The sequence below is a fragment of the Bos taurus genome, chromosome 12 (assembly GCF_002263795.3).
Source record: "Bos taurus isolate L1 Dominette 01449 registration number 42190680 breed Hereford chromosome 12, ARS-UCD2.0, whole genome shotgun sequence".
Taxonomy (NCBI): domain Eukaryota; kingdom Metazoa; phylum Chordata; class Mammalia; order Artiodactyla; family Bovidae; genus Bos; species Bos taurus.
This window is the reverse complement of record NC_037339.1, coordinates 11,747,071-11,774,898: the sequence shown is the minus strand read 5'-3', so window position 1 is coordinate 11,774,898 and position 27,828 is coordinate 11,747,071. Positions and strand designations below refer to the sequence as shown.

General features: G+C 42.7%; 1 protein-coding gene across 9 annotated transcripts in view; it reads left to right on the top strand.

The window, feature by feature from the left end:
* VWA8 (von Willebrand factor A domain containing 8) overlaps positions 1–27,828 on the top strand; it is a 416,362-nt gene that overhangs the window by 296,935 nt on the left and 91,599 nt on the right. Inside the window, exon 39 of one of the 9 annotated variants that reach the window (XM_059892193.1) lies at positions 13,655–14,666. The exons of the other annotated variants lie outside the window; for them this stretch is intronic. Within the exon in view, the coding sequence (XP_059748176.1) occupies positions 13,655–13,696 (42 nt within the window). The 3' untranslated portion in view covers positions 13,697–14,666. Of the gene's footprint in view, positions 1–13,654; positions 14,667–27,828 lie in introns of those variants that run through there. 9 annotated transcript variants of the gene reach the window in all.

Below are 27,828 nucleotides of genomic sequence, written 5' to 3'. Positions count from 1 at the left end.
TTTTTATTATTTTTTTCCTTTTAGATATGTCTGTCTTAAAGGCTATTAAACGCCTTATGTTTGGTGTGAGTGAATAATCCTTTCCATAAAGAACAGCATCTATAGAGCCCTGCTGGGAGAATCTAAAACTTGTATGGGTTTTGTGTTAGTCAAAGGGGAAAGTGCTGCATTTGATTGTGAGTCATCATGACCTCAACCATTCTGCCATCGTATTTACATAAGAGTCATTGCCCAGAGAGAGAAGGCCTTGACATAATCTCAGAAACAAATTCATGTGCTCTAAGTCTGGCTCGAGTTAACTCATAGAACCCACAGCAAATATTGGGTTGGCCAGAAAGTTCATTTGGATTTTTCCATAAGATGTTACAGAAAAATCTGAATGAACTTTTAGGCCAACCCAACATATAAAGGCTATTTCACAGCAATGCTACTGCTGCTGCTAAGTCGCTTCAGTCATGTCCAACCCTGTGGGATCTCATAGACGGCAGCCCACCAGGCTCCTCTGTCCCTGGGATTCTCCAGGCAAGAATACTGGAGTGGGTTGCCGTATCCTTCTCCATTTCACAGAAATAAATAATAGCTATTATTGTCACTCTAGTTCTAATACTAAAATGTGATTTTTCCCCCATCCTGTAAGCTCATAATTACTGTACTTGTGTGTGTGCTGAGGCATTTCAGTCGTATCCAACTCTTTGCAACCCTATGGACTGTAGCCCACCAGGCTCCTCTGTCCATGAGATTCTCCAGGCAAGAATACTGGAGTGGGTTGCCATGCCCTCCTCCAGCGGATCTTCCTTACCGAGGGACTGAACCCACATTGGGTTTTTCACCGCTAGCGCCACCTAGGAAGCCCAATTATTGTTCTTAGAAGTATAAAAATCAGCTGGACATCTCTTTAAGGAAGGCTAAGCTACTGACTGCTCTTGAGATTAAACAGCAGCAGACCTGAAGATTCCAAATTTAACTCCTCATCCAAGCCCAGTTCAAGAAATATTTAGATGTATTTATAAATGAATATATATTTAATTTTAATTTTATATCTATTTATATAAAATTATAGTTATAAATTATACATATTTATAAATAAAGCCACCTCTGAGTTTTTCACTGTATCTTTTCATCTTTGGTGAGTTAGATAGGAGCATATGTTCACCAAAGGTAGCTGATAATAAAAATGACAGGAGACGGTGAGATGTATGGAGAGAGTCACATGGGAACTTACATTACCATATGTAAAATAGCCACCAGGAATTTGCTGTATGTCTCAGGGAACTCAAACAGGGGCTCTGTATCAACCTAGAGGGGTGGGATGGGGTGGGAGATGGGAGGGAGGTTCAAAAGGGAGGGGATATATGTACACCTGTGGCTGATGAACCAACAAAATTCTGTAAAGCAATTATCCTTCAATTAAAAAAAAATTCCAGAAAGAAAAAGCATTCCCCCTGAGATCCTTAAATCCAAGCTCTATTTATAATTTCTTTTCTCAGGTATACCTAAGTAATTTACCCTTTTGTTTTTCTTCACCAGGTCTAATTACATCTTTTAAAACTGCTTGCTTATTTTAATCTTTCTATGTATTTTTTCCTTTTTAAAATTTTTTGTTTTTTAATCTTTACAATGTTGTGTTGCTTCTGCCATAAAGCATCGTGAGTCAGCCGTAATTATACGTATATCCCCTCCCCCTTGAGCCTCCCTCTCTTTCCCTCGTCCCGCCTCCCTAGGTCATCACGGAGCACTGGACTGGGCTCCCTGTGTTACGCAACTTCTCACCAACTACCCATTTTACACACAATAGTGTGCATGTGGCGATGCTACTTCTCCATCCGTCCCACTCACTTCCTCCCCCACTCTGCCAAAGGCCCATTGTCTACGTATATTGTTCCATGAACCGCTTCAAAGTAAGTCATAGGCATGATACCCTGTTACCTCCAAACGCTTCGGTGTATATTTCCTCAAAACGAAAACACTCTCCTGCAAAACCACAACACAGACCTCAAAATCAGGAAGTTACATGGATACTACATTAACATCTAAAACTTACTCAGATTCCACATGTCCCCGGTAACATCCTTTTTACCAAAAGGAAATGGTCCAGATTATTTGTTACAGCTTAGCTAACATCACTGTTACCTTTCGATCCCAAACAGGTCCTCATCTTTCTCTGACTTTCACGACCTTGGCATTCTTGAAGCATGTAAGCCAATTATCTTGTGGCGCATCCTTTGGTTTGGGTGTATCTGATGTTTTCTCGTCTTAGATTCAGTTCACCTTTGGCTGAATTTTCCCAGAAATGACTCTGTGTTTTCCTCAGCGTACCGTTAGGTGACACCCCGGCTGTCGATCTGTCCCGTCACTGGTGACGTTAACTTTGAACATTTGGTTAAGGTACTATCTCCGCTGTATTCTCCACTGTGAAGTTGCTGTTTTTCCTTTTTGTAATGAATGCTGTGTCTCCTGAGCATCCATTTTGAGGCTAGGCAGATATTTTGTTTTTCACCAAACTTTATCATCCGTTGATGATTCTTGCTTGAATCAGTTGTTGCTGCTGGGGTTGCCAAGTAGTGATTTTTCCCAGTTCTGTCATTCCTTCCGCATTTATCGCTGACAGTCTAAGCTCAGGAACTGCTCTCCCTTATCCCTTCGATCTTCTCTTTTTTATCAGTGTGATATTGTGAATTTCTGTCTTACTTAATAGGTTATGTCTATTGCCATTCTTAGTTATTTTAGTGTTCAAGTTGCTCTAGATCTAGCCAGTGCGAACCCCTTTAAGCCAGTTCCTTGTCCTTTTGACATGCCTCAGTCATTTTTTTAGTACATCCTTATTTTGTGACACAAAAAATAAATCCAAGGGCTTTTGTCACTGATTTTGTGTACTGGGGCAAATGCTATGTCTTTGAGCAGTTTGGGGGGGCACGGCCTATTCATTTAGGTCAACCTGTTAATACAAAAGACACATTCTAACCTACTCCCGTTTACCCAGATCACCAATGAGTTGTCGAGTGGGTGTTGAGAGCACCCTGAACATTCGCAGCTCATCAGCTTCTCTGTAATATACTCTCTTCCTTCTTCTTCCTCCCTCTGAGCTGTAGTTACGTTTCATAGGAGACATTTCAGCAGAGCCCTCAGGTTCAACTACCTTTTGTTGTTGTTGTTGCTCAGTCGCTCAGTTGTGTCTGGCTCTTTGCAACCCCATGGACTGCAGCACACCAGGCCTCCCTGTCCTTCACCATCTCCCAGAGCTTGCTCAAACTCATGTCCATTGAGTCAGTGATAACACCCAACCATCTCATCCTCTGTCGTCCCCTTCTCCATCTACCTTACACATAGCAATTCCCTACACATAGCAATTGCATGGAGCCCCAGAACGCTGTGTCATTCACAATCACTGATAGTGGAGGAAAACCTACAAAAATCTGAGATGATACAGCCACCACATACATTGAATATTTTTCTTCATTATAAAGAGAAATGTATTATAAACAAGCCTTAAGTAATCATCCATTCTAACCTTTAAGTCTCCTTAAAGATTTGGTCTGAGATAGTTTTTCCCCTGGCCATTGGCCAGGACCTAAATGAATATAATTATAGTGACTTTTTATTATTACGTCATTTTATCTACCAATCTTGCTATACTTCATCATTAACTTTAAATAGCTCCAGATTTTTTGTGATCGTTTGGCTAGAATCATTATTACCAGTGACCACACGAGGGTGTCTGTGAGCTTGGCAGAGGAGTATTTCAGCTAACTTCAACAACAGACAACTTCAGCAACCAATGAATGTCTTCACTGCACCGTATTTGGAAGTTATAATTTATAAGTGTAGTCGGATTAACCCGAAGACCTGAGTCAATGTTCCTTCCTTCTTTTGACTATGATATGAAAGGCTTTTATGAAGTGAATTCCGAACTTTTAGTTCTATCATGGGGTACGGAGAAATGTCCTGAGGTCAAGAACTAAGAGGTCCATATCCTCTTCCTGGGTCCACACTGATCAGTGGCTTTACACAGTTGTATGTTTCTGGATCTTAATTTCTTTTTCGTTTTTAAAGGAACTTTCTTTTTTTACTTAAAAAAATTTTTTTTAATTTTTTTAAAAATTTCTTTTAATTTAAAAATATTTATTTTATTTTATTTATTTTTTGACCCCACTTCATTGCTGCCAGCGGGCTTTCTCTCGTTGCAGCGGGCAGGGCTTACTCTAGCTTCACTGTGTTGGCTTCTCTTGTTGCAGAGCGTAGAAGGCCCTGTAGTTGTGGCGCACGGGCATAGTTGCCCCGCCGCATGTGGAATCTTCCCAGACCAGGGATCGAACTCGTGTCCTATGCATTGGCATGCGGACTCTTAACCTCTGGACCACCAGGGAAGTCCTGATTTTTTACGTTTTTAATGGTTGAAAAAAATCAAATGAAGAAGAAAATTATGTGACACAAGGAAATTATATGAAATTCTAATTTCAATGCCCATGAATAAAGTTTTATTGGAACACAGCCCCATTCATTTCCTGACTCCAAGGGCAAAATTGGATAGTTGCAACATAGATCGTATAGCCTATAAAGACTAAAAGATTTACTATCTGGCTCTTTATAGAAAATATTTGCCAATTCCTGATTTACAATACAATAACCAAAAAGTAATAGGCAAATTTGGCCTTGGAGTACAGAATGAAGCAGGGCAAAGGCTAATAGAGTTCTGCCAAGAGAATGCACTGGTCACAGCAAACACCCTCTTCCAACAACACAAGAAAAGACTTTACACATGGACATCACCAGATGGTTGACACTGAAACCAGACTGATTATATTCTTTGCGCCCAAAGATGGAGAAGCTCTATACAGTCAGCAAAAACAAGACCGGGAGCTGACTGTGGCTCAGATCATGAACTCCTTATTGCCAAATTCAGACTGAAATTGAAGAAAGTGGAGAAAACCACTAGACCATTCAGGTATGACCTAAATCAAATCCCTTATGACTATACAATGGAAGTGAAAAATAGATTTAAGAGACTAGCTCTGATAGACAGAGTGCCTGATGAACTATGGACAGAGGTTTGTGACATTGTACAGAAGACAGGAATCAAGACCATCCCCAAGAAAAAAAAAATGCAAATGGCTGTCTTAGGAGGCCTTACAAATAGCTGTGAAAAGACCAGAAGTGAAAAGCAAAAGGGAAAAGGAAAGATATACCCATTTGAATGCAGAATTCCAAAGAATAGCAAGGAGAGATTAGAAAGCCTTCCTCAGCGATCAATGCAAAGAAATAGAGGAAAACAACAGAATGTGAAAGACTAGAGATCTCTTCAAGAAAATTAGAGATACCAAGGGAACATTTCATGCAAAGATTGGCTCGATAAAGGACAGAAATGGTATGGACCTAATAGAAGCAGAAGATATTAAGAAGAGGTGGCAAGAATACACGGAAGAACTGTACAAAAAAGATTTTCGTGACCCAGATAATCACGATGGTGTGATCACTCACCTAGACATCCTGGAATGTGAAGTCAAGTGGGCCTTAGAAAGCATCACTACGAACAAAGCTAGTGGAGGTGATGGAATTCCAGTTGGGCTATTTCAAATCCTGAAAGATGATGCTGTGAAAGTTCTGCACTCAATATGTCAGCAAATTTGGAAAACTCAGCAGGGGCCACAGGACTGGAAAAGGTCAGTTTTCATTCCAATCCCAAAGAAAGGCAATGTCAAAGAATGCTCAAACTACTGCACAGTTGCACTCATTTCACACGCTAGTAAAGTAATGCTCAAAATTCTCCAAGCCAGACTTCAGCAATACTTGAACAGTGAACTTCCAGATATTCAAGCTGGTTTTAGAAAAGGCAGAGGAACCAGAGATCAAAATGCCAACATCTGCTGGATCATCAAAAAAGCAAGGGAGTTCCAGAAAAACATCTATTTCTGCTTTATTGACTATGCCAAAACCTTTGACTGTGTGGATCACAAGAAACTGTGGAAAATTCTTCAAGAGATGGGAATGCCAGATCACCTGACCTGCCTCTTGAGAAACCTGTATGCAGGTCAAGAAGCAACAGTTAGAACTGGACATAGACCAACAGACTGGTTCCAAATAGGAAAAGGAGTGTGTCAAGGCTATATATTGTCACCCTGCTTATTAAACTTATATGTGGAGTACATCAGGGAAATGCTGGGCTGGAGGAAGCACAAGCTGGAATCAAGATTGCCAGGAGAAACATCAATAACCTCAGATATGCAGATGACACCACCCTTATGGCAGAAAGTGAAGAAGAACTAAAGAGCCTCTTGATGAAAGTGAAAGAGGAGAGTGAAAAAGTTGGCTTAAAGCTCAACATTCAGAAAACGAAGATCATGGCATCCGGTCCCATCACTTTATGGCAAATAGATGGGGAAACAGTGGAAACAATGGCTGACTTTATTTTTCTAGGCTCCAAAATCACTGCAGATGGTGATTGCAGCCATGAAATTAAAAGACACTTACTCCTTGGAAGAAAAGTTATGACCAACCTAGATAGCATATTCAAAAGCAGGGACATTACTTTGCCGACAAAGGTCCATCTAGTCAAGGCCATGGTTTTTCCAGTGGTCATGTATGGATCTGATAGTTTGACTATAAAGAAAGCTGAGCACCGAAGAATTGATGCTTTTGAACTGTGGTGTTGGAGAAGACTCTTGAGAGTCCCTTGGACTGCAAGGAGTTCCATGCAGTCCATCCTAAAGGAGATCAGTCCTGGGTGCTCATTAGAAGGACTGATGTTGAAGCTGAAATTCCAATACTTTGGCCACCTGATGCGAAGAGCTGACTCATTGGAAAAGACTCTGATCCTGGTAAAGATTGCAGGCAAGAGGAGAAGGGGATGACAGAGGATGAGATGGTTGGATGGCATCACTGACTCAATGGACATGGGTTTGGGTGGACTCTGGGAGTTGGTGATGGACAGGGAGCCCTGGCGTGCTGCGGTTCATGGGATCGCAAAGAGTTGGACACGACTGAGTGACTGAAGTGAACTGAACCAAAAAGATACAATCTACCTCTGCTTTCTGCATTGTTACGTACCTACCCTGAGATCATTATTTAAAAATGAAATCTGCTTAAATCAGAGAGAAGGAAAAGAAAGGAAGGAAAACAAGCATCTCAAAAAATTATTTAGGTATAAAAGATAAAAATTATATCTTTCCTCCCCAAGTTATATGCATGTCCACTGAAAAATGTCAGAGTATATCAAGTATGTATTTTGGGGTTTATATGAGGTTTACATCACAATAATAAACAACATAAATATATTAATAATTGGAGGAAAAAATCCGATCTGGTCCAGAATGTTTTTTATTGTTTATGCATCTTACAAGTGACAAAGCAAATTGTCCAGTCACAGAAGAATGAGAAGAATGAAGCTCTCCGCACAGCTCTTAAACATGCGTTTCCAGGCTTTCCTGGTGTTCCAGTGGATAGGAATCTGCTACCAATGCAGGAGACATGGGTTCGATCCCTGGTCTGGAAAGATCCCACATGGCTTGGGGCAGCTGTGTGCGCTACGACTGCAGAGCCTGTGCTCTAGAGCCTGGGGGCCCTAACTACTGAGTCCACGGGCCATGACTACTGAAGCCCGCACCCCGGAGCACGTGCTCTGCAACAAGAGAAGCCACCACAGCCAGAGAAAAGCCCTCACAGCAACGGAGATCCAGCACAGCCTGAAATAAATGAATTAGTTAAAATTTAAAACAACAGCATTCATTTCCTTGCCTCGCACTTTCCATCATGCTCATGTTGTCCTGTCTGGTTGGACTGTGCATCACCCACCTCTGTGTCATCCTTCAAGGCTGAGCAGATGGCACCAACCTGCCCACCCCCAGCAGCATTCACCCCTCCATGGCGTCCCCAGGCCCTGGTCACACTGCAATCTCTTACTTTGATGTGTGTCAGAAAGGCAAGCTTCCCCAGAGCAGAATTCATGCCCCATTTAGGCGTCTGCTTGGGCATCTGATACCTGGTCAGAGCTCAATAAATTCTTGATAAATCAGTGAATCAGTACATGGATGTGTAATTAATTTGGTCATTTAAAGCTTTTGTGAGGTCCCTCAGAGGGATAATAGAAGCAGCCAACTCCGTTGGTGTTTTCCAGAAGGCTGGATCTTCTGTTTCTGTGAGTTCACTGGTCTGACTGTTGCCTAGATTGGCAACAGTTTACTGTTGCGAGTTTACTCGCTGACTGTTGCCTAGATTGGCAAAGGACCGAATGGCAATAAGTCTCTCCCTCCCTAGTTTTCCTACACATGCTGGTTTGTGGTTGCAGAGTGAACACCTGTGAACCAGGGAGCCAAAACTGAGTTTGATTTCCAGTTGTATCCAGTGACCGTAGGCGAGTCATTTAATGCCTTGGAAGCTGCACCTCTCCATCTGTAAAATGAATCTAATCATAGCAGCTGCCTTACAGAACTGTAAAAACCAAATGAGATAACATATGTTCAAGTGCTCCGCACACTGACAAGTAGTATATGAATGTGAAGTGTTATTACTCACTGTCATAAATCTGTATAATAAATGGAGAATTAATTAGAGAGCATGGGGAACTAACTTTAAAATTCATAAAGAGCTGCTGAATTAAATTTGATACTTTGGGGACACATGTTGAGTATGTATAGTAACTCATTTTATTGGAGGAGGAGTTGGTTCTTTGATCATAACTTACATTGATTAGGATGAACAGTCTAAGGAATAGATTCTTTGCTGTCCCAACCAGTTTTGCAGAGGTGTGATGATTGTAGGATGATTCTAATTTTATTTCTAACTTGTGCAAGCAAACCCCTCATGGTAGAATGTCTTCCTTCTGAGATACGAGGCTGAGTGCATGCATAATGCATTCTGGTGTACTGTATTTCCTTCAGCTCTAAATTTCGGTGGTTTGATATAAGCCTGGTAACTGGGAATAAATTATATTTTACCACTAATAGACATTACAAAGCTGAAAGTGCATTTCAGCAGAAAAAATAGCACCCCATCTTTAACAGCAAATCTTTGGGAATGATAGGATGAAAGAAGAAATAACCTCATAATTAAATAGTAACAGTACTTTAAAAATTAACAGTACTCAAAATAGCAATCAAAAAAAATTGCTCTACTCAAAATTATTCACAAAGAAACATGTACATAGTAAAGGTATCCCACCTGAAATACAGATAATATGATTATCTGCCTGACTATAACTCATAAATTTTTCTTCTAATTCAAGTATACCTGCTGATTACCTAGCATTTCCTTATAGTATTCTTGAGTATATGAAGATAAAAGTTACCCTAAACATTACAATATCTAATCTCTACCTAAAAATTGAAGTTTGCTTGAGGTTCAGAGTCTTCCTACTCTAATCCATTCTACATAGACTGCTGAGTTAAATTTTCTTAAATGTCAACTCTGAACATGTCACCCTAGATCAGAAATCTTCAGAAATCGTGCCATGGCCAAGGTGAAATACAGTCCACTCTTCTTGGCACCCAGAGCCCCCGCAGCACGCCCCAGCCTACAAACACCCAGCTTGCACTCTACCCAAGCCAAACTCCTCCCCAGACACAGCCCATTCTTGCCTTCCCCCGCACTGTGCTAGCGTTTGCTTGCCGTCCACAGCCCATTCCCTTCCACCACTCCCTCTTTGGGGTCTTTCCTGGTGGCTCATCTGGTAAAGAATCCGCCTGCAATGTGGGAGACCTGGACTCAATCCCTGGGTTGGGAAGATCCCCTGGAGAAGGGAATGGGTCCCCACTCCAGTATTCTGGCCTGGAGAATTCCATGGACAGAGGAGCCTGGAAGGCTACAAGTCCATGGGGTTGCAGAGTCGGACACGACTGAGCGACTTTCCCTTCACTTCTCTCACTCCCTCTTTCCTGTTTCTGTGGGGCACAGGCTTCCATGCCAAGTGCTACCTCTCCAGCCCCTCCGCTAGGCGGGTGCGGCCTCTTCCTCCTCCTGGCTCCACCCACTAGGTCTATACCTTTCCTGTGGGACTTACACAACCTGCCTTGAATTCTTTATGAAATTATCTTATCTTACTCTCCTTTACAACACGTTTAAGTATTTGAAGCCAGGGACTGTGTTTTCCTCATACTTGTTTTTCCTTAGTTCTGGTATATATTATGTTTAACAAATTATCAATAATTAAAAAAAAAAAATTAAACCACTTAATCCAGCAATGAGTGGTGTCAGGTATTCAGTCCTCTTCCTGGGTCATAGCTCTGTAGAGGAAGGGTCAAGCTCTCTGGGGCCTCTTTCATAAAAGTACTAATCCCATCCATGAGAGCTCTACCCTCCTGACCTAAACACCTCCCAAAGGCCCTACTTCCGAATACCTCACATCAGGTGTTAAGATTTTAACATGTAAGTGGGGGGCAATAGAAACATTCAGGCCATAGAACAATCTAAAAGATAAGTCTTCTGATCCATAAACATGGATGCCCTATTTGTTTAGGTGTTCTTTAATTTTTTTCAAGAATATTTTATAGTTTTTAGAGAATATGTTTTGCACTATTTTACTCCTTTTGATGCTATTATAATTGGAACTTAATTTCATTTTCAGATTGTTTCACTGCTAATGTATATGAATGCAATTGACTTTTACTTTGTATCTTGTATCCCGCAAATTTGGTGAACTTGTTTATTAGTTCTGACGGTTTTTAGTGGATGCCTTAGGACTTTCTACATGTACAAGACTATTTCATCTGCACATAGAGGTAGCTTTAGTTCTTTCTTTCCAATCTTGATGCCTTTTGTTTCCATTTTGACTAGACTCTTCAGTACAGTGTTAAATTGGTACAGCGTGGGCATCCTTGTCTTGTTACTCATCAAGGAAGAGAACAGTCAGTCTTTTATCATTAAGCATGGTATTAGCTGTGGGTTTTTTTGTAGATAACCTTTATCAGTTTGAGGGAGTTCCCTTACATCCCTAGTTTATTGAGTGTTCTTATCATGAAAGAGTGTTGAATTTTGTCAAATGCTTTTTATGCAGCTGTGAAGGTGATCGTGTGTTTTTTCCCCCACTTTATTCTACTAATATGGTGTTTTGTATTAATTGAATTTCATGTGAAACCAGTCTTGCATTCCTGGGATAAAGCCCACTTGGTCATAGCATATAATCCTTTTTTAATGTATTGCTGGTTTTAAGTTCGCTATTATTTTGTTGAAAACTCTTGCATCTATTTTTATGAAAAATACTGATCTGTAGTGTTCTCTCCTGTGATGTCTTTTTCTGATATTTGGTATCAGGATAATATTGGCTTCACAGCATCAGTTGAAAAGTATTATTTGTAACAATTCTTGCAAAGAGTTGCTATTAATTCTTCTATAAATATCTGAAAGGATTCGATGGTGAAACCATCTGGGCCTGGACTTTCCTTCATGGGTAGTTTTTAAGTCACTAACTCAGGTTCTGTACTTGTTATAGGCAACCTGAGAACTTAAGGGTATTAGATTGTATGAGGCTAGGACTTAGGGATGTCTTATCTATCGCTTATGCCTTGCCTCCGCAGGATTCCAAACCAAGGGAGCTGTGAACACGAAAAATCTACCCAAAAGGGACACCAAGTACCAATGTGTATATACTAGGTTATTAGTAAATGGACCAGTACCTGATCTTGGGTGCAATGGCTTGGGGCAGGGCTTGGTTCCCAGCCAGAGACTGGGCTGGGAAAGGACCAGATGCTAGCCACCAGACCAGTGGTCAGTGACAAAGGTCCTGGCCCTTCGGCTTTGCAGAAAAGAATTTCCACAAAGAGGGAAAGTAGTGGAGCAAGTCAAGTATGTATTCGGAGGAAAAAGAGTACAGTACCTATGGACAGACACACAGGCAGACTCAGGGAAAGTCCCTGAGTTGCTGAGTCATGGCCCTTCTGGTAGTTTGAATTACTTTTATGGGGTATTTCTTCTGGGTTTCCTTTGGCCAATCATTTTGATTTGTCTGGTTCAGGTATATCAAATTGGTATATCTCAGGACTCTCCAATGTGTGTTGCATGCATCTCTTAGCCAAGATGGATTTTACTGAAAAGGCATCTGGGTAGAACATCCCTTGACATGACTCCCCTTTGGCCTCCAATGAGCCTTTCTGCGCAGAGCCATCTCCTGACTTTGAGAGCAAGAAATATGTGATCTGGGCAGGGCCCAGCCTCCTCGCCTTAATTGCCCTGCTGTTCTTGTCTTGGAGTTTCTGTCAATAGAAAGTGAATCTCCAGTTGCTTTGCCCTGGGAGGCCCATCTTCCTCCTGCCTCATACCCATCTACACTCAGTGCAGGAGTAGTAAAAGAAAGCAAGACTTGAGCCTGGCAGCCAAAGTGGGTCTTCCTGCTTCCTTCCCTTAGACTCTGAGCCATACCCGCAGAGGCCTCAGCTTGACCTCCCCCATCAGGTGCAGGCACAGGAGAGGTAGAGCAGAGAGAAACAGACTGACTGGATTTCCCTAAAGGAGACAAGTCATAAACCAATCAGCTCATTCACCAGCGTGGGAGCCACCAGGAAGCCTATTACGCATTTGGTGCACAGTGGTGGCACACGTGGAAAGTGGAGCCCAGCGGATGGCCTGGTCTTTGCCAAGTCGATGGGCAGTTCCACCCTGCCAGATGCCAGGAAGAGAGACACGGCAGACAAAAGCCGAAGGAAGGAGCCAAACTTCCTCTCCTACAAGGAGCAAAGCTATGGATCATATCCAGTCCATTCTTCCGGTCACAAACTAATGGTTCCTCTTTTTTTTTTTAAACAAATGACTCACACCTGTTTACTATGGTGAAAATCATGAAATGGGGGAAATCTGGCATAACTCATAAAAGGACCAACTCTGAAACCAGACAGACCAGCCTCTGCATCCTGGCTCCTCTCCGTACCAGCTGTGTGACTGCAAACAACTCACTGTGCCTCCCCAAGCCTCAGGCTCTTCACGTTAAATGGGAGTGATAAAACTTGAGATAACCCATGGGTAGAGTGTATGACAAGTACTGATATTCATGACCCATGCATATTTCAGCATATGGCAAATAGTAGCACGCAGTAAATATTTGCAGGGCTTCCCTGGTGGCTCAGTGGGAAAGAATCCGCCTGCAGTGCAGGAAGATGTGGTTTTGATCCCTGGTCCAGGAAGATCCCCTGGAGAAGGGAATGGTTACCCACTCCAGTATTCTTGCCTGGAAAATCCCAAAGACAGAAGTGCCTGGCGGGCTACAGTCCATGGGGTCAGAACAAGTCGGACACGACTTAGTGACTGAACAGCAACAACCAAATGTTTGGTATCATTAATAACTTTAGGTACCTCAGAGACCACAAGGCAACCCCAATGAGTAAACTGAGGCCTGGAAAGATTAAGTGACCTATCTGAGATTGTACATGTATTTGATGGCAGCAGCTGAAAAGGCGGTTCTGTGTCTTTAGGACTCTTCCTTTCCTTAGGAAATGGAACTGGGGAAGAGGGCATTGGGGGAATCATCCTTTCTTACTGTTTTTACAGCATGAGCCTTATGGCGCCTCTGCCCACCTCAGTCCCTTCCTGGAATGTGGAATCTCATGTTCCACCCCAGGAGACTCGCTGGACCCCTTCCAGCCAGGGGTCTCCAGAGATGCCATCGCCCTCTCTCAGTCCTGTTCCTCCACGTGGGATAGGTCATTCAAGAGCTCCTCTGTGTCCTCCGCTCTCCCAGGAACTCCGAGGAAGCAACGCGCTCCTTCATCAGTCTGCCTGAATGACACACGTTCCATGGAAAGAACGGATGCTGCCCAGATCCGTGCAAGGGGACGGAGGAGGGGGATGCCACACGGATGCACACTAAGCCCGGCCACACTGGGGCCTGGAGGACATCTGAGTCTCGTTTCATACTCAGTATTTGGAAATAGAAAACCCAAAAGGAAATCTCCACATCCTCTGACCCTGAGTTGTACTCCTCCTCATATTCTAGCAGTTGTGCAATCCTTCCTTAATGATGAGAGAAAGAACCCTAGCATCTGGCTGCAGTGGGGTTTGGGCTAGTGACGGTGATCATGGGATGTCTGCAAAATCTGCAGATGGGTAAGGAAAGATCTCTGCCTTTCCGTAATAGTTATATAACTTGGTTGTGGCGTGGAGCTCTATTCAATATTATCAACATAATTACCAGCATCAATTTTTAGTTATTGAGAACTAGGCTTGTAAAGAATAAAACTTTAAAGTAGGAAAATTAAATGTTTTAGCTTACTGAAATCTCATAATTTCTGTCAGTTTAAAACATTAATAGTTGTCTTCTATGATCATAACAAAGTCTGCCTTTACTAAAGTATAGAACTGGGAACTATTCTCATTTGTAATAAGCTATAAGGGAAAAGAATGTGAAAGAGAATGTGTGTGTGTATAACTGAATTGCTGTGCAGTATGCCGGAAGCTAACACAACATTGCAAATCAGCTGTACCTCAGTTTTCACAAAATCTGCTTTTAAACTCTAGTGCCCTATAACTTAAAATTTTTTTTTTTGCTAAATGGAAAGCATCAGCCTAATATTTTAAACTCTCTCATAAAATATTTCTTTATTCATGAAGACTCTAGGCATAAATGATGTCACTTGTAATTCATGACATGACTTGCCTTTAGCAGTACTCTGATCTGTGGTATTATTGCTATTATGAAGGTAATTATAACTGTATCACTTCTGAGACAATAAAAACGTTTTTGTAGGTCTGTATGCAAAGCATTTGAAGAAAAAGATTATTTTACTGACTGCCAAATGTAGCTTCAAGCAAGAACTATTGTGCAGGAACTTTTATAGACATAGATGAAATTCCTTTTGCCATTTGAACAGTGTTTACGTTCAGGAAAGTTCACAGTTAAATCTTTGACATACTGTGAAAAGGCCTTTTGTTCTCTAGAAAAACAGACTTCCTCATCCTTTGAGTCACCTTGTTTTTATCCCCTTGTTTACTTTTCAGGGGAAATAATGCCCACCCCCACCAAGAAATGTCAAGGGAAGAACTGTTTCAGAAACCAAGGTCTTTCTCCGTGAGGGAAAAGGGCTTGGTTACTGGCAGAAAAAAATTAGAAATATTTTTAAAACCTGAATGAGATAAGTAATGTAATCTCAAGCTTCAGAAGAATTATTTGGATAGGATTTTATCTAAGGCTAAAAAGGGGAATCTTTTTTTTATCATCATAATAAGCAGTGATCAGGCTCAGGAAACCCGAGACACTACCTGGGGCTACAGAGTCCAGAGGTACTTTATAAAAATTAATTAATTAATTTTGGCTGCGCTGGGTCTCCGTTGCCATGCTCAGGCTTTCTAGCTGCAGAGAGCGAGCGGCTCCCTAGCTGCGGTGCGCAGGGTTCTCAGCGCGGTGCCCTCTCTCGCCGCGGAGCACAGGCTGTGGGCGAGCAGGCTCATAGTTGTGGCACATGGGCTTGTTGCCTCAAAGCATCTGAAATCTTTCCAGACCAGGGGTCGGACCCATATTCCCTGCATTCAGTTCAGTTCAGTCACTCGGTCGTGAGTGACTCTTTGCGACCCCATGAACCACAGCACGCCAGGCCTCCCTGTCCATCACCAACTCCTGAAGTTTACTCAAACCCATGTCCATTGAGTCAGTGATGCCATCCAACCATCTCATCCTCTGTCGTCCCCTTCTCCTCCTGTCTTCAACCTTTCCCAGCATCAGGGTCTTTTCCAATGAGTCAGCTCTTCACATCAGGTGGCCAAAATATTGGAGTTTCAGCCTCAGCATCAGTCCTTCCAATAAATATTCAGGACTGATTTCCTTTAGGATGGACTGGTTAGATCTCCTTGCAGTCCAAGGGACTCTCAAGAGTATTCTCCAACACCACAGTTCAAAAGCATCTATTCTTCAGCGCTCAGCTTTCTTTATAGTCCAATTCTCACATCCATACATGACTACTGAAAAAACCATAGCCTTGACTAGACAGACCTTTGTTGACAAAGTAATGTCCCTGCTTTTTAATATTCTGTCTAGGTTGGTCATAACTTTGCTTCCAAGGAGTAAGCATCTTTTAATTTCATGGCTACAGTCACCATCTGCAGTGATTTTGGAGCCCCCAATAATAAAGTCTGACACTGTTTCCACTGTTTCCCCATCCATTTGCCATGAAGTGATGGAACCGGATGCCATGATCTTCATTTTCTGAATGTTGAGCTTTAAGCCAACTTTTTCATTCTCCTCTTTCACTTTCATTAAGAGGCTCTTTAGTTCTTCACTTTCTGCCATAAGGGTGGTGTCATCTGCATATCTGAGGATATTCATATTTCTTCCAGCAATCTTAATTCCACTTGTGCTTCCTCCAGCCCAGCGTTTCTCATGCTGTACTCTGCTTATTAGCAGGCAGATTCTTAACAACCTGAATCATAGTCACAACAATCAGACTCATCTGATTCTGAATCGCCAGGGACGTCCCAGAGGTACTTTTATACTATGTTAGTAAAGAGCCCCCCTCTGCTAGTTGTATAGATTGTCTGCGACATACATCATGTGACATTTCCCCCTAGTTGGTGGAATCCAGAACTAGTTTTATGATAAACTCAGGCTAACGCCACTCCTATCTGAATTATCTGAGTAATATTTATTTATCAATAAATAAATATTTATTTATAAGTACATGTGACCTCAAAACTGATTTTGAAAGGGAGAAGCACCGCTGTTTTGTTCATCACCGTATGCCCAGTGCTGGCACAGTGCCCTGCACTTTCCTGGACACCCAGTAAACATGTGTTCCTCAGATGAATGAAATAAATGCTTAGGCTTTCAGGAGGAAAATTCCAAGCAACAGTCTTGAATGAACACACGTGCTCGCTTCTTTTTTCAATTATATCATTCTGTAGATAAACTCTATGTGTTGGTGTGTTTGTATGCTGCTGCTGTTTATGTTGCTTCAGTTGTGTTCCAGCCCTTTGCAACCCTGTGGACTGCAGCTCCTCTGTCCATGGCATTCTCCAGGCAAGAATCCTGGAGTGGGTTGCCAGTTCCTTCTGCAGGGGCTCTTCCTGACCCAGGGATCGAACCTGCATCTCCTGTGTCTTCAGTACTGCAGGCAGATTCTTTCCCACTGAGCCAGTGGGGAAGCCCTAGTGTGTACATCTGTCTTTACCTAATCTGCATAAGTGAAAGAATCCTTGGGGTTTGGGGATTAGCCATTCAAACCCCTCTATAATCACCCTTACCCTGAGACCTAATTTGCATAAGTGAAAGAATCCTAGAGGTTTAGGGATTATCCATTCAGACCCTTCATAATCACCCTTAATCTGAGTCATCCAGAAAAATGTACCTAGGAGCTTCTTTCCATCTAGGTTGTAGCATAGGTCTGTCAGTTGCTTAGTCCTGTCTGACTCTTTGCGACCCCATGGACTGTAGCCCACCAGGCTCTTCTGTCCATGAAATTCTCTAGGCAGTAATACTGGAGTGGGTTGCCATTCCCTTCTCCAGGGGATCTTCCTGACCCAGGGATCGAACCCAGGTCTCCTGCACTGCAGGCGGACTCTTCACTGTCTGAGCCACCAGGGAAACCTAAGTTTGTGCTACAAGCAGAGCATCGAAGGCAGTGATCTTCATGCTCTGGGATATTTCCAGTGGAGGTATTTTTTGTCTGTAAATGCTAAACAGAGGTAAGATTTACTACCATTGTTAGAAAAGCTAGTGTGTCGTATGTGGGGCAAAGGAAAGGGACTGAAGCGTGCCCATCACTGTTAAGCTTTCTGTTCTGTCCTCCATTGACTCTTTGTAGAGCTCCATGTGACAGGCAATGATACCCCCGTTTTACAGATGAAGAAACAGGATCTCATTGTGTCATATGCTTTATGTCCTACGGCCAGTAAGTGACACCATCAGCTTTGTACTGTAGAGCAGGCATTAAGTCTGCTGGTCATGTTCAAGATGGGCTGGTGTAAAACCGATTCAGACCATGTATAAATATTATATTTTACTAACCTTCTGGAAGAGATGCTTACTCATTGAGCTATTGTCCAAATAACCGATATTGTTTTTTATAAATCTGATATATATTAAGAAGGAAAAAGTGATTGTTTTTCAAAAATATTCCTCACTTTCTTGAACCATATTACGCTTTGTAAAACACTGAATTCTGTAACTCTCGAAAACACACTTGTTTAAAAAAAAGAAAAAGTGTAAGAATAAAAAACTCACACTTATTATTTGAAGATAGTGTGATATAGTAGAAAGAATCTGATAAACGTGGCTTTTGGAATGAGATGGACTGGAACTTGAATCCTAGCATCACCACTTAATTTTGTGTGACGGTAAGTCACTTCACTTCTCTAAGTCTTTGATTCCTGGCTTGCAAAGTAGAAATAACCATGCCTAACATGAAGAATTGTGAGTATTAAAAGTAATGTACGTGAAGTGCCTGGATTGTCAGCAGTAGGAGGGCAGGGGCAGGGGTCAGGGATGTATTGTTCACACTCTTCCCAACGCCTGGTGCAAGCACAGGGAGACCCTCTTCATTAGGGTTCACTGAGTGAATGAATGAATGAATGAATTCTTCTCAGCAGCAACGTGGTTCAACTCTGCACATATCAATCAGGAATATTCTTTCAGAACTTTAACGAGAGGGAAAAAAAAATAGCACACATTCTCTTCTCTGCATTCTTGGAAATGCCTTTCTTCCTCTAGATGAATATATTCTTATGAAGAAAATGGGAAATGCACATCTGATGGTATCTGATTTTAAGAGAAAGAAATCCTAGTGAACAAGTGAAATAAACTGAAGAGCAAAGCCTAACTTGAAATTTGTAGGCAAAGACCTGCCTTTTCCCTTGCACTTCAGCCTCTTCCATTCTCATTTTTTAAGGTATCCATTTCTCTCAAGTCTTACTTGGAGCAGCCATACGGCTGAAAATGTTTTGAGTCCCCTTCAGGCCCCATCTTTTGCAGTTTTGAGCAAACATGTTCTCAGGAGCTCAGAAGTCGTCAAGTTCTCATTCCAGCTGCCAAAGCCATAAAGGGGCTGCCGCGTTCTGGGCAGAGTGTGCACTGCATTAGGAAACATCAGTTTGGTGTTTGTAATACTTGCAGCAACATTGAACTTCCTGTGAGAGGTCATGAATGAACAGCAGATCATGAGTGTTAGTATAAGACTGGACATATAGTGTTATTATAAGAGTTACTATAAGAGAGGGGAGTGTTATTATAAGAGTGTAGAATTCTCAGCCTAAATTTCAGAAAATATTCTTGATTAAAATCCTAAGTTAACTTTTTCCCAGTGCTGATATTAATCTGATAGATATTTGGCTCATCTCTACTGAAAAAAATGAGTATTTTGTACTAAGCAGTGTCTATTTCACACTCAGAAAATAAAATAGTAATAATAGTTAACACTTGAACTCCCCTGGTGGCTCATATGGCAGAGAATCTGCGTGCAATGCAGGAGACCCAGGTTCAAACCCTGGGTCGGGAAGATCCCCTGGAGAAGGGAATGGCAACCCACTCCAGTGTTCTTGCTTGGGAAATCCCATGACAGAGGAGCCTGGCGGGCTATGGTCTATGTGGTCGCAAAGAATTGGACACGATTGATCGACTAACACTTTCACTTTCAATAATTAACACATATACATTTAATGTGGCCAGGCACTGTTCCCAGTGAGTATGCATATTAACCCTTCTTGACACATCCCTATAAGGTTGTTAACCTCATTTAACAATGAAGTACCTTACCAAACTAACAAGTATCAAGAGCCAGGATTTGAATCCAAGGAAATTGGTTCCACTGTCTGTGCTCTTAACCACTGTTAGAGGACATTTTGAGTAGCAGGAATACATGTCTCTTCTACTAAGACTGAACAAAATACATATTTTTTGATCACCCAAGAAAAGTGCCTATGGGCAGGGTAGACCACCTCCCTACATGCTGTTTTTCTTCACATGCAACATGTCTAGGTATTGCGTGAAGGCCGATATGAGGAAATCCTCAGAAAGAGCTTTACAAGGGTTTTCCTGTAGCTAAGAGTAGTCACTCCACTTCCCTGGAGAGAAAAATGCTGTAATATATTGAATAATAGCACAATACAAAGCATCCGCGTTAGTCAGCTCACATACTAAGATTCTTGTCTTTAAACCTTGATGAAGTCTGTCTTTATGAACTTTCAAGCAGAATCCTTGGGATTTTACATAATATGATAAGAAGTAAGAAAGGAGATAACAGATTTACTCTCCCAGGGTTTGTTCCTTGAGAGCTGCGCTTATCCAACCTCACTTAAAACATTTCCATGTGGGAGTGATCTTCCAGCACATATGGGCCGCTGTGCAGAGCTAGCGAACTTGTTCCTTGGAAGAAAAGCTATGATAAACCACTGTGCTGGGTTTATCTCTCAGTGCTGTGCTTAGTCTCTCAGTTGTGTCCGACTCTTTGCAACCCCACGGACTGTAGCCCGCCGGGCTCCTCTGTCCGTGGGGATTCTCCAGGCAAGAATATTGGAGTGGGGTGCCATGTCCTCCTCCAGGGGATCTTCTCGACCCAGGAATTGAACCGGTGGCCTGCATTGCAGGCAGCTTCTTTACCAACTGAGCTACCAGGGAAGTCCCGTAGCAAACCTAGACAGTATATTAAAAAGCAGAGACATCACTTTGCCAACAAAGGTCCGTATAGTCAAAGCTATGGTTTTTGCAGTAGTCATGTATGGATGTGACAGCTGGACCATAAAGAAGGCTGAGCGCCAAAGAAATGATGCTTTTAAACTGTGATGCTGGAAAAGACTCTTGAGAGCCCCTCGGACTGCAAGGAGATCAAACAAGTCAATCCTTAGTCAGTCCTAAAGGAAATCAACCCTGAATATTCATTGGAAGAACTGAGAATCTCAATACTTGGGCCACCTGATATGAAAAGACCCTGATGCTGGGAAAGATCAAAGGCAGGAAGAGAAGGGGACAACAGAGGATTAGATGGTTGGATGGCATCACCAACTCAATGGACATGAGTCTGAACAAACTCTGGGAGATGGTGGAGGACAGGGAATCCTGGCATGCTGCAGTCCGTGGGGTCGCAAAGAGTCGGACACAACTGAGCAACTGAACAACAAGGGGAGGGTGGATTGCCAAAGGGCCATCTCTGGACAAATCAGGAAAAAAGAGTCACTTTCTCCAGACTGCCCACCCCAGAGCCTAGTGCTGGCAATGGGAGCCCAGTGTGAATTTCATTCCTGCTCACATGGAAAGAGACAGGTGGAAGGGGCACTTGGAAGGAACCCCAGCTCCAGGTGATGAGAAGGTAGCTTCGGCATTCATTCAGCACTTAACTGGTTGTTGAAATCTCCTGCTCACCAGGCACTGTCCCGGGTGCCAGCTGTCCCAAGTTGAGAAGTCCTGAGTGTCTGTCCTTACTGAAAAGAGCACAGGCTAAATAGAGAACCAGGAGTGTGATGGCTGACTGCAGCTGGGAGTCTAGGAAGAAGGGGTTCTGGATCGGGCAAAGGGATCCCTGAAACTCCAGAGAAAAGATGAAGCAGGGGACCAGTGCACAGACTCATGCCATGGGGAGTCAAATTGAGACCTGGTTGCTAACAGAGAGATCCAAGGTAGGGACTTGTCCCCAAGGGAAAAGGCAATCGGTCAGGTAGAACTGAGTGCAGAGAGACAGGGCCGCAGCGGAGCTGGCTTGAGGCTGAGCGACATTTGGGGCTAAGGCCACAGCCGGCAGAGAAACCTGTTTCCTGGTGGCTCAGACAGTAAAGAATCTGCCTGCAATGCAGGAGACGCAGGTTCGATTCCTGGGTTGGAAAGATCCCCTGGAGAAGGGAATGGCAATCCCATGGACAGGGGAGCTTTGGGATCACACACTGAGTGATTGACACTTTCACTTTCTTTCAGAGTGTATAGAAGTATCTGGAAAAGCTGAAGTGTATCTATTATGCTGTAAGTTTTCATAAAGAGTCACTGTAAGAAAACTGATACTAGAAATTTTATTTGTGAATTTTGAAAAACTAATTTTTTATCTCAAAATTCAAACCATTCTACTTTCAGAAAAGTGGTGTTAATGTGGGCTTGGAATAAACAGATCCTTACAGACAAATATAGACAAATATGTATGCACTCTTCTGCCAGATGGTGAGACATATATAACCCAGTATGGCCTGTGGCAGTTACTACCCAGAAAGAAAGTTTAATTCAATATGCAGATGGAGTAATAAACTCCAACAGGCTGGGTGTTATCCACATTCTTGGTTATTATAGGACGACCATGTGATTCCACGTGTGAGAAGGAGATGGGTGCTATTAATAATTACTTTGGGACAATAGATGTTAATAAGGACTACCCCAGTCCAGCAGGTCACGTGATAAACTGGTTATTAGTCATTTTATTTCTGTTTGTTTTATTTTATGTAGAATGTGGTTTTGTAGGATCCCTCTGGTATTTTGGAATTATGAGTTCAGAATGTATCCTCATACAAAACATTTGCATACCAGGAAAAGGGTTCCCCACTCCTCCCACTTACCATGTCTTAATGAAAGTCTTCTTTGCATTATAAACCCGTAATGCATTCTCAAATACCACACAGTATCTTGCTACCTGAGATCCTGGGGTCACCACAGGAGACATTATTCCCACGGTCAGAATCTCCCAAGACTGATGGAAATTGCTTTCTTTTAATAAGTAACAAGAACATAGCAACCATCTTAGAGCTAATCATGGACACCACAGCAGGAATATCCCGTCCCCAGTAGATAGCCATTCGAACTCCTTACAAAAAAGCTGAGCCAGGACACCTAAGAAGGTTTAGAATTCCAAAAGAACTTGACCTGCTATGCATGACAACTAAGCACATCCCCCAAACATTAAATTTCTAGAGGTTTCAAAGTGAAATAATCTATCCACTGACTTTGACTAGCATTGTAGTTTTTCTCAAAACCAGTGATCTCTAGATGCTTTGAAAACTAATTATTCTTCATATAATTCATATTTTAGTTATAATTTGTTTTTTCTTATTAGTATTTCAAATTACCTTTTTTCTAAAAGAACTGTTACTCTTACTCGAGGCATTCATTCTAAGTACATTCCTTCCCCCAGAAAATGCCTCCAACCCCTGTATCCAGATCTTGCCCAGAAACAGCATCATTCCCTTGCTCTTCTCCTTCGTCCTTTGTGTTCATTCAAGCAGGTGCTTGAAGATTTTTTTAAGAATATGTTTGTATATCTTGGAAGAAAAAAACAAGGAAGGGTTCTTTGAAGCAGAAAGTTCTGTGCAAGTGTTGATAAACCCAGTGGTTATCAGAGATCAAGACTGGACAGGAGACCTTCTCAGACTGATTGTCTCTTTCTCCCTAACCTGTTTTTATCTTGTCCTCTTTGTTTTTGTGGGTTTTTCCTTTAAAGAGAATAAAGCAATTAATTGTTTGGATACTTTGCTTCAATAAATTGGAAATATCCCTTTCCAAAAGTAATTTAATAAAATAAACTTTAAAAACAAATAAGAAGGAACGTCCCTGAAGGTCCAGTGGTTAAGACTCCATACTTCCAATGCAGCTGGTGGGGGTTCGATCCCCAGTTGGGGAACTAAGATCCCACACTCCTTAAAGCATGGCCACATTTTTTTTTTTAAGTCAAAAGTAATCTAACATTTCATCATCACCAGAATGATCCACTCAAGCCCCATTATCTAGTAATAATTGCCACCAAGCAAAAGCTAGATCTGTAAGAAGCTACAGACTTTGAAATGTATTCTACCTGCTATTTTGAGTATAAACAAATCAGATAGTAAACAGAAGCTCTGAATTTAGCATTAAATAGTCAGATCACTAGACAGAGTTCATCCATTGCATTTAAAAATAGGCCAAATGCTAGAAATGGAGGTTTTTAACTAGCAAGCATATGCTTTTTACATCACTGAAGTGGGTCTCCTCTGTTTCAGTTAATCTCGCCACACTTTGAATGATTACTTTTTTGCCAGATTGATTTATTTTCCCTCTTAGTCTAGCCATCTTTCAGGTTTAAAACTTTCAGCTTTATTGAGCAAAGGGAGTATCCAGAAGAATTCATTGCATCTTGGTTTGTGTAAGTCTACCAGCAGGAGAATTTTATCACTCCCTCGGGGTGACTCAGAGCTGTTCGGGTACCGCTGCCTGGTAAACTATTTCTCTTTATTTATGGTGTGTGAAACGTGAGGGAGAGTAAAATCCGGCCCCCGAGAGCGTTCCCCAAGCCTGCACATTGCTTTACTTCTGCTCCAAGCACTGACGTGAGCAGGCTCTGCCGCAGACAGACCCAAAGGTCACGTTTCCATTTTGTTCAGATTGAGAAATACTTTAGATAATTATCTGTCTTTTGTATCTAAGAAGAATAGGAGCGGGGGAGGGAGTTGTTTCATTTCCTTGAATTTTCTTTGCCGGCCTGTGAGGAGCCCTCTTGAAACGGTAAAACAGAGTGCAGACCCGGCCCAAATTGGAGCACGGTTGCTCCCAGCTCAGCCCAGCCCTTAGCTGAGAGGTTGCTGTTGCTGAAACCCTCTGTTCTTAGGATAGCTCACTTGATGTCCCAAGAGTTTACCTGCATGAGCATAAGGCCAGTCTGTATAAATCAGATAACATTTCCTCTTGGATGTATATGTTGCTGTTGTTAAGTTGCTCAATCAGGTCCAGCTCTTTGTGACCGCATGGGCTGTAGCCTGTCAGGCTCCTGTGTCTGTGGGATTCTCCAGGCAAGGATACTGGAGTGGGTGCCATGTCCTTCCCCAGGGGATCTTCCTGACGCAGGGATGAACCGGTGTCTCCTGCATTGCAGGCAGATGCTTTACCATCTGAGCCACCTGGGAAGCCCTCTTGGATGTACATAGCCACTTCAAAGGTTGCAAACATTTAGGCTGTGGGCTGGTGCTTTTAAGGTGCCCAGAGGATGGCAGAGGGAAAACCACACCTGGGTTAATAAGACTATTGTGTCACAGAAGACACTGTGGAGGAGGCTTGAATGGTGACAGCCTAGGAGAATGAAAGCAGCTGTTGTTTGAGAAATTCAGGAACGACTTCTAGAAGGTGTCATTTTCAGGACTGCTTTCCTCATGTCCAGATACCTGCAATTTGTCCAAATTATAGTTTTGGATTTTATTCATCTAGCTTCTTTATCTCTTTTCCCCCCCCCCCACAACCAGTGTATCTATCTTATAGGTACTTAGTAATCTTCAAACAGATGACTGTATTCCACAAAACTTCCATTTAAAGGAATGTGTTGGGAAATTTCAAAATTATGTTGACTGTTGTAAAAAGTCTCTTAAGCCTAGAATGCATAATAATGGAGTTTCCCTGGTGGCTCAGATGGAAAAGAGTCCACCTGCAACGCAGGAGACTTGGGCTCGATCCCTGGGTTGGGAAGATCCACTGGAGAAGGAAATACTAGAGTTGGCTACCAACTCTAGTATTCTTGCCTGGAGAATATTCTCACCAATCCCTACTTTCTCCAGACTTCAAGCTATACTCTCCCATATTCTCTGACAATGTTTCAGTCTCCTGCTTCCCAAAGAAAACAGAAGCTACCAGAATGCAGCTCCTCCAGCTCCCCAGGTGCAGTTATAGAAGCCCACTCACCAAAGCTATGCCAGCGCCCCCTCCTCCCCATCCAAGGCCAGTCTGTCCTCCCATCTGGGAGCAGAGATTTTGCTGCATCCTTTGTCTCCTTTTTGTCGGGTGTCTTCACTCTCTCTCCTTTCTGGGTTCTTCCCATTGGTGTTTAGCACACTCTAGTGTTTTTTCTGGACCCCGCAAATCTCATTTGCTATTACTCTAGTGCGTGTGACTCTAACTTCTTGGATCCCGGGGGTTTTCACATAAACCTCAGTGTGCTCTGATAAGCTTATTCCACTTAGGCATGGCAGTCTGCGCCAAGGAGGAGACATTTCATCATCATAAACCTCCGGGAGTATGCACTGCGGGTAGATCGTCCCTGTGCTGTAGGAGCTGTATCAGCAGAGACAAAGGGCTCTTTGTGTCAATGATCACTTCATCCCCTGCGTTCAGCCGAGCACCCCTCCAGCTGTTCTTTCTGCCTGAAATCCCCAGCCTCCTGGACTTCCCAACTCTTCCTGTTCCTTCAAGATTCTTCTTGGGTGTTACCTCTTCCAGGAAGCCTTCCCTGATACAGCCAGCCTCAGGAGCCTTTCCAGTACATTCTACTCACAGGTCCTGCTTACTCACCCTGGCATGGATCTCCACCCACTCTCTGCACTGATTCACAAGCACAGATCCACACCTGGCTGGAAGCTCCATGACGTGCAAAGCTGGGTCCTGTGTCTTTATGTCCTTAGCACCAAGCAGAAGTCCTGCTCACAGCTGGGGCTTTATTAAAGGCTACCACAGGCAGGTAGGCAGTCTGACAGGAAGGAGGAAGAGAGGCACTTGAAGGTTCGTCTAAGTTATATATGTACAGACTTGCCCTGAAAAATAGCTCAGAAGCAAACTCTTTTCCCTCTTTTTGCTGATTCATTTCTTTCCCCCATATCTTTAAATAATGTACTTAAGTTTCTTCTTGATTTTTCTACATTAAGCATTATCTTTTGACCTCAACAATGTGCATTCAAGATTTAGCTCTCTTTCAGTTTCCCATCCCGACTATAAGATACACAGTTAATATCTTCCAAACCCACTATATCATACATCCCCTCAATAGGTTTGTACTGGAATTTTGTTTAAGCCAATGTTATAATGAGTACAATAATTATGTAGTTATTATAATGAGTATGTAAAACATTATCAACCAGAAGAACCATGTGATGTACTTACATCACACTTCTGCCAGTCTTCCCCCTCAATTTCTGGTTAAGGAAAGCCAAGAGAAGATAAGGAACTTCCTCCAAAGTTATTTCACCAGAACCAAGATCAAAAGCCAGTCTTCTAATTTCCATTGAAATATTTTTTGTCCATGACATCGAGCTGCCTCTCAAAAAATAATTCTTTTAAGTCTCAGTGAATCAATTTGAAGAAAAAAACAAACTTAACATGATTATATCAAAGTATTCTTTATACAACTTTCATTTTACTCAAATAAATTTCTGATGACAACTCATATTTCTTAAACTTTAGGATTGAAACAAATGTAGACAAGGATCCTATTTGTAAGGAACTTAGAAGCAGAGACTTCCCCCGTGGTCCACTTGTTGGGAATCCACCTTCCCCTGCAGGGGACACGGGTTTGATCCCCGGTCGGGAAACTAACTTGGCATGTGCCACGGGGCAACTAAGGCCAGGCTCCGCGGCTAGAGACTCCCGGGCCCTGCAGCCACTGAGCCCACGCGCTCTGGAGCACGGCAGCTGGAGACTCCCGGGCCCTGCACCCACTGAGCCCACGCGCTCTGGAGCATGGCAGCTGGAGACAGCCCAGGCCCCGCAATGCAGACACCGCGATGTGCAGATAGACAGCAACAGAAACCCCAAACTTAGAACTAGAAAGAATTTGCTTTGGTGTTTCATTTTGAAATGAGAAAACTCAGGCCCAGAAAGGCTGAGTGACTTCCCCAGGATGACCCCGTGAGTGAGGGGCCACACTGGGTTGGAATTGAGGCTTTGGCATTCAGGCCAGTCCCCGCTCTGCTGCACACTCCCTCCTCTCAGACACTGCTTCCATCCCCTCAGGCACTTTCCTTCACTTGAAATCTGTGCCTTACAGATGCCCAGCCTCATTCTCTAACTACATTAAACTCACTCATCCTACAAATGGCATTAAGACAGGTCTGCTACTGCTAAGTCACGTCAGTCGTGTCCGACTCTGTGTGACCCCATAGACGGCAGCCCACCAAGCTCCCCCGTCCCTGGGATTCTCCAGGCAAGAACACTGGAGTGGGTTGCCATTTCCTTCTCCAATGCATGAAAGTGAAAAGTGAAAGTGAAGTCACTCAGTCATGTCCGACTCAGTGACC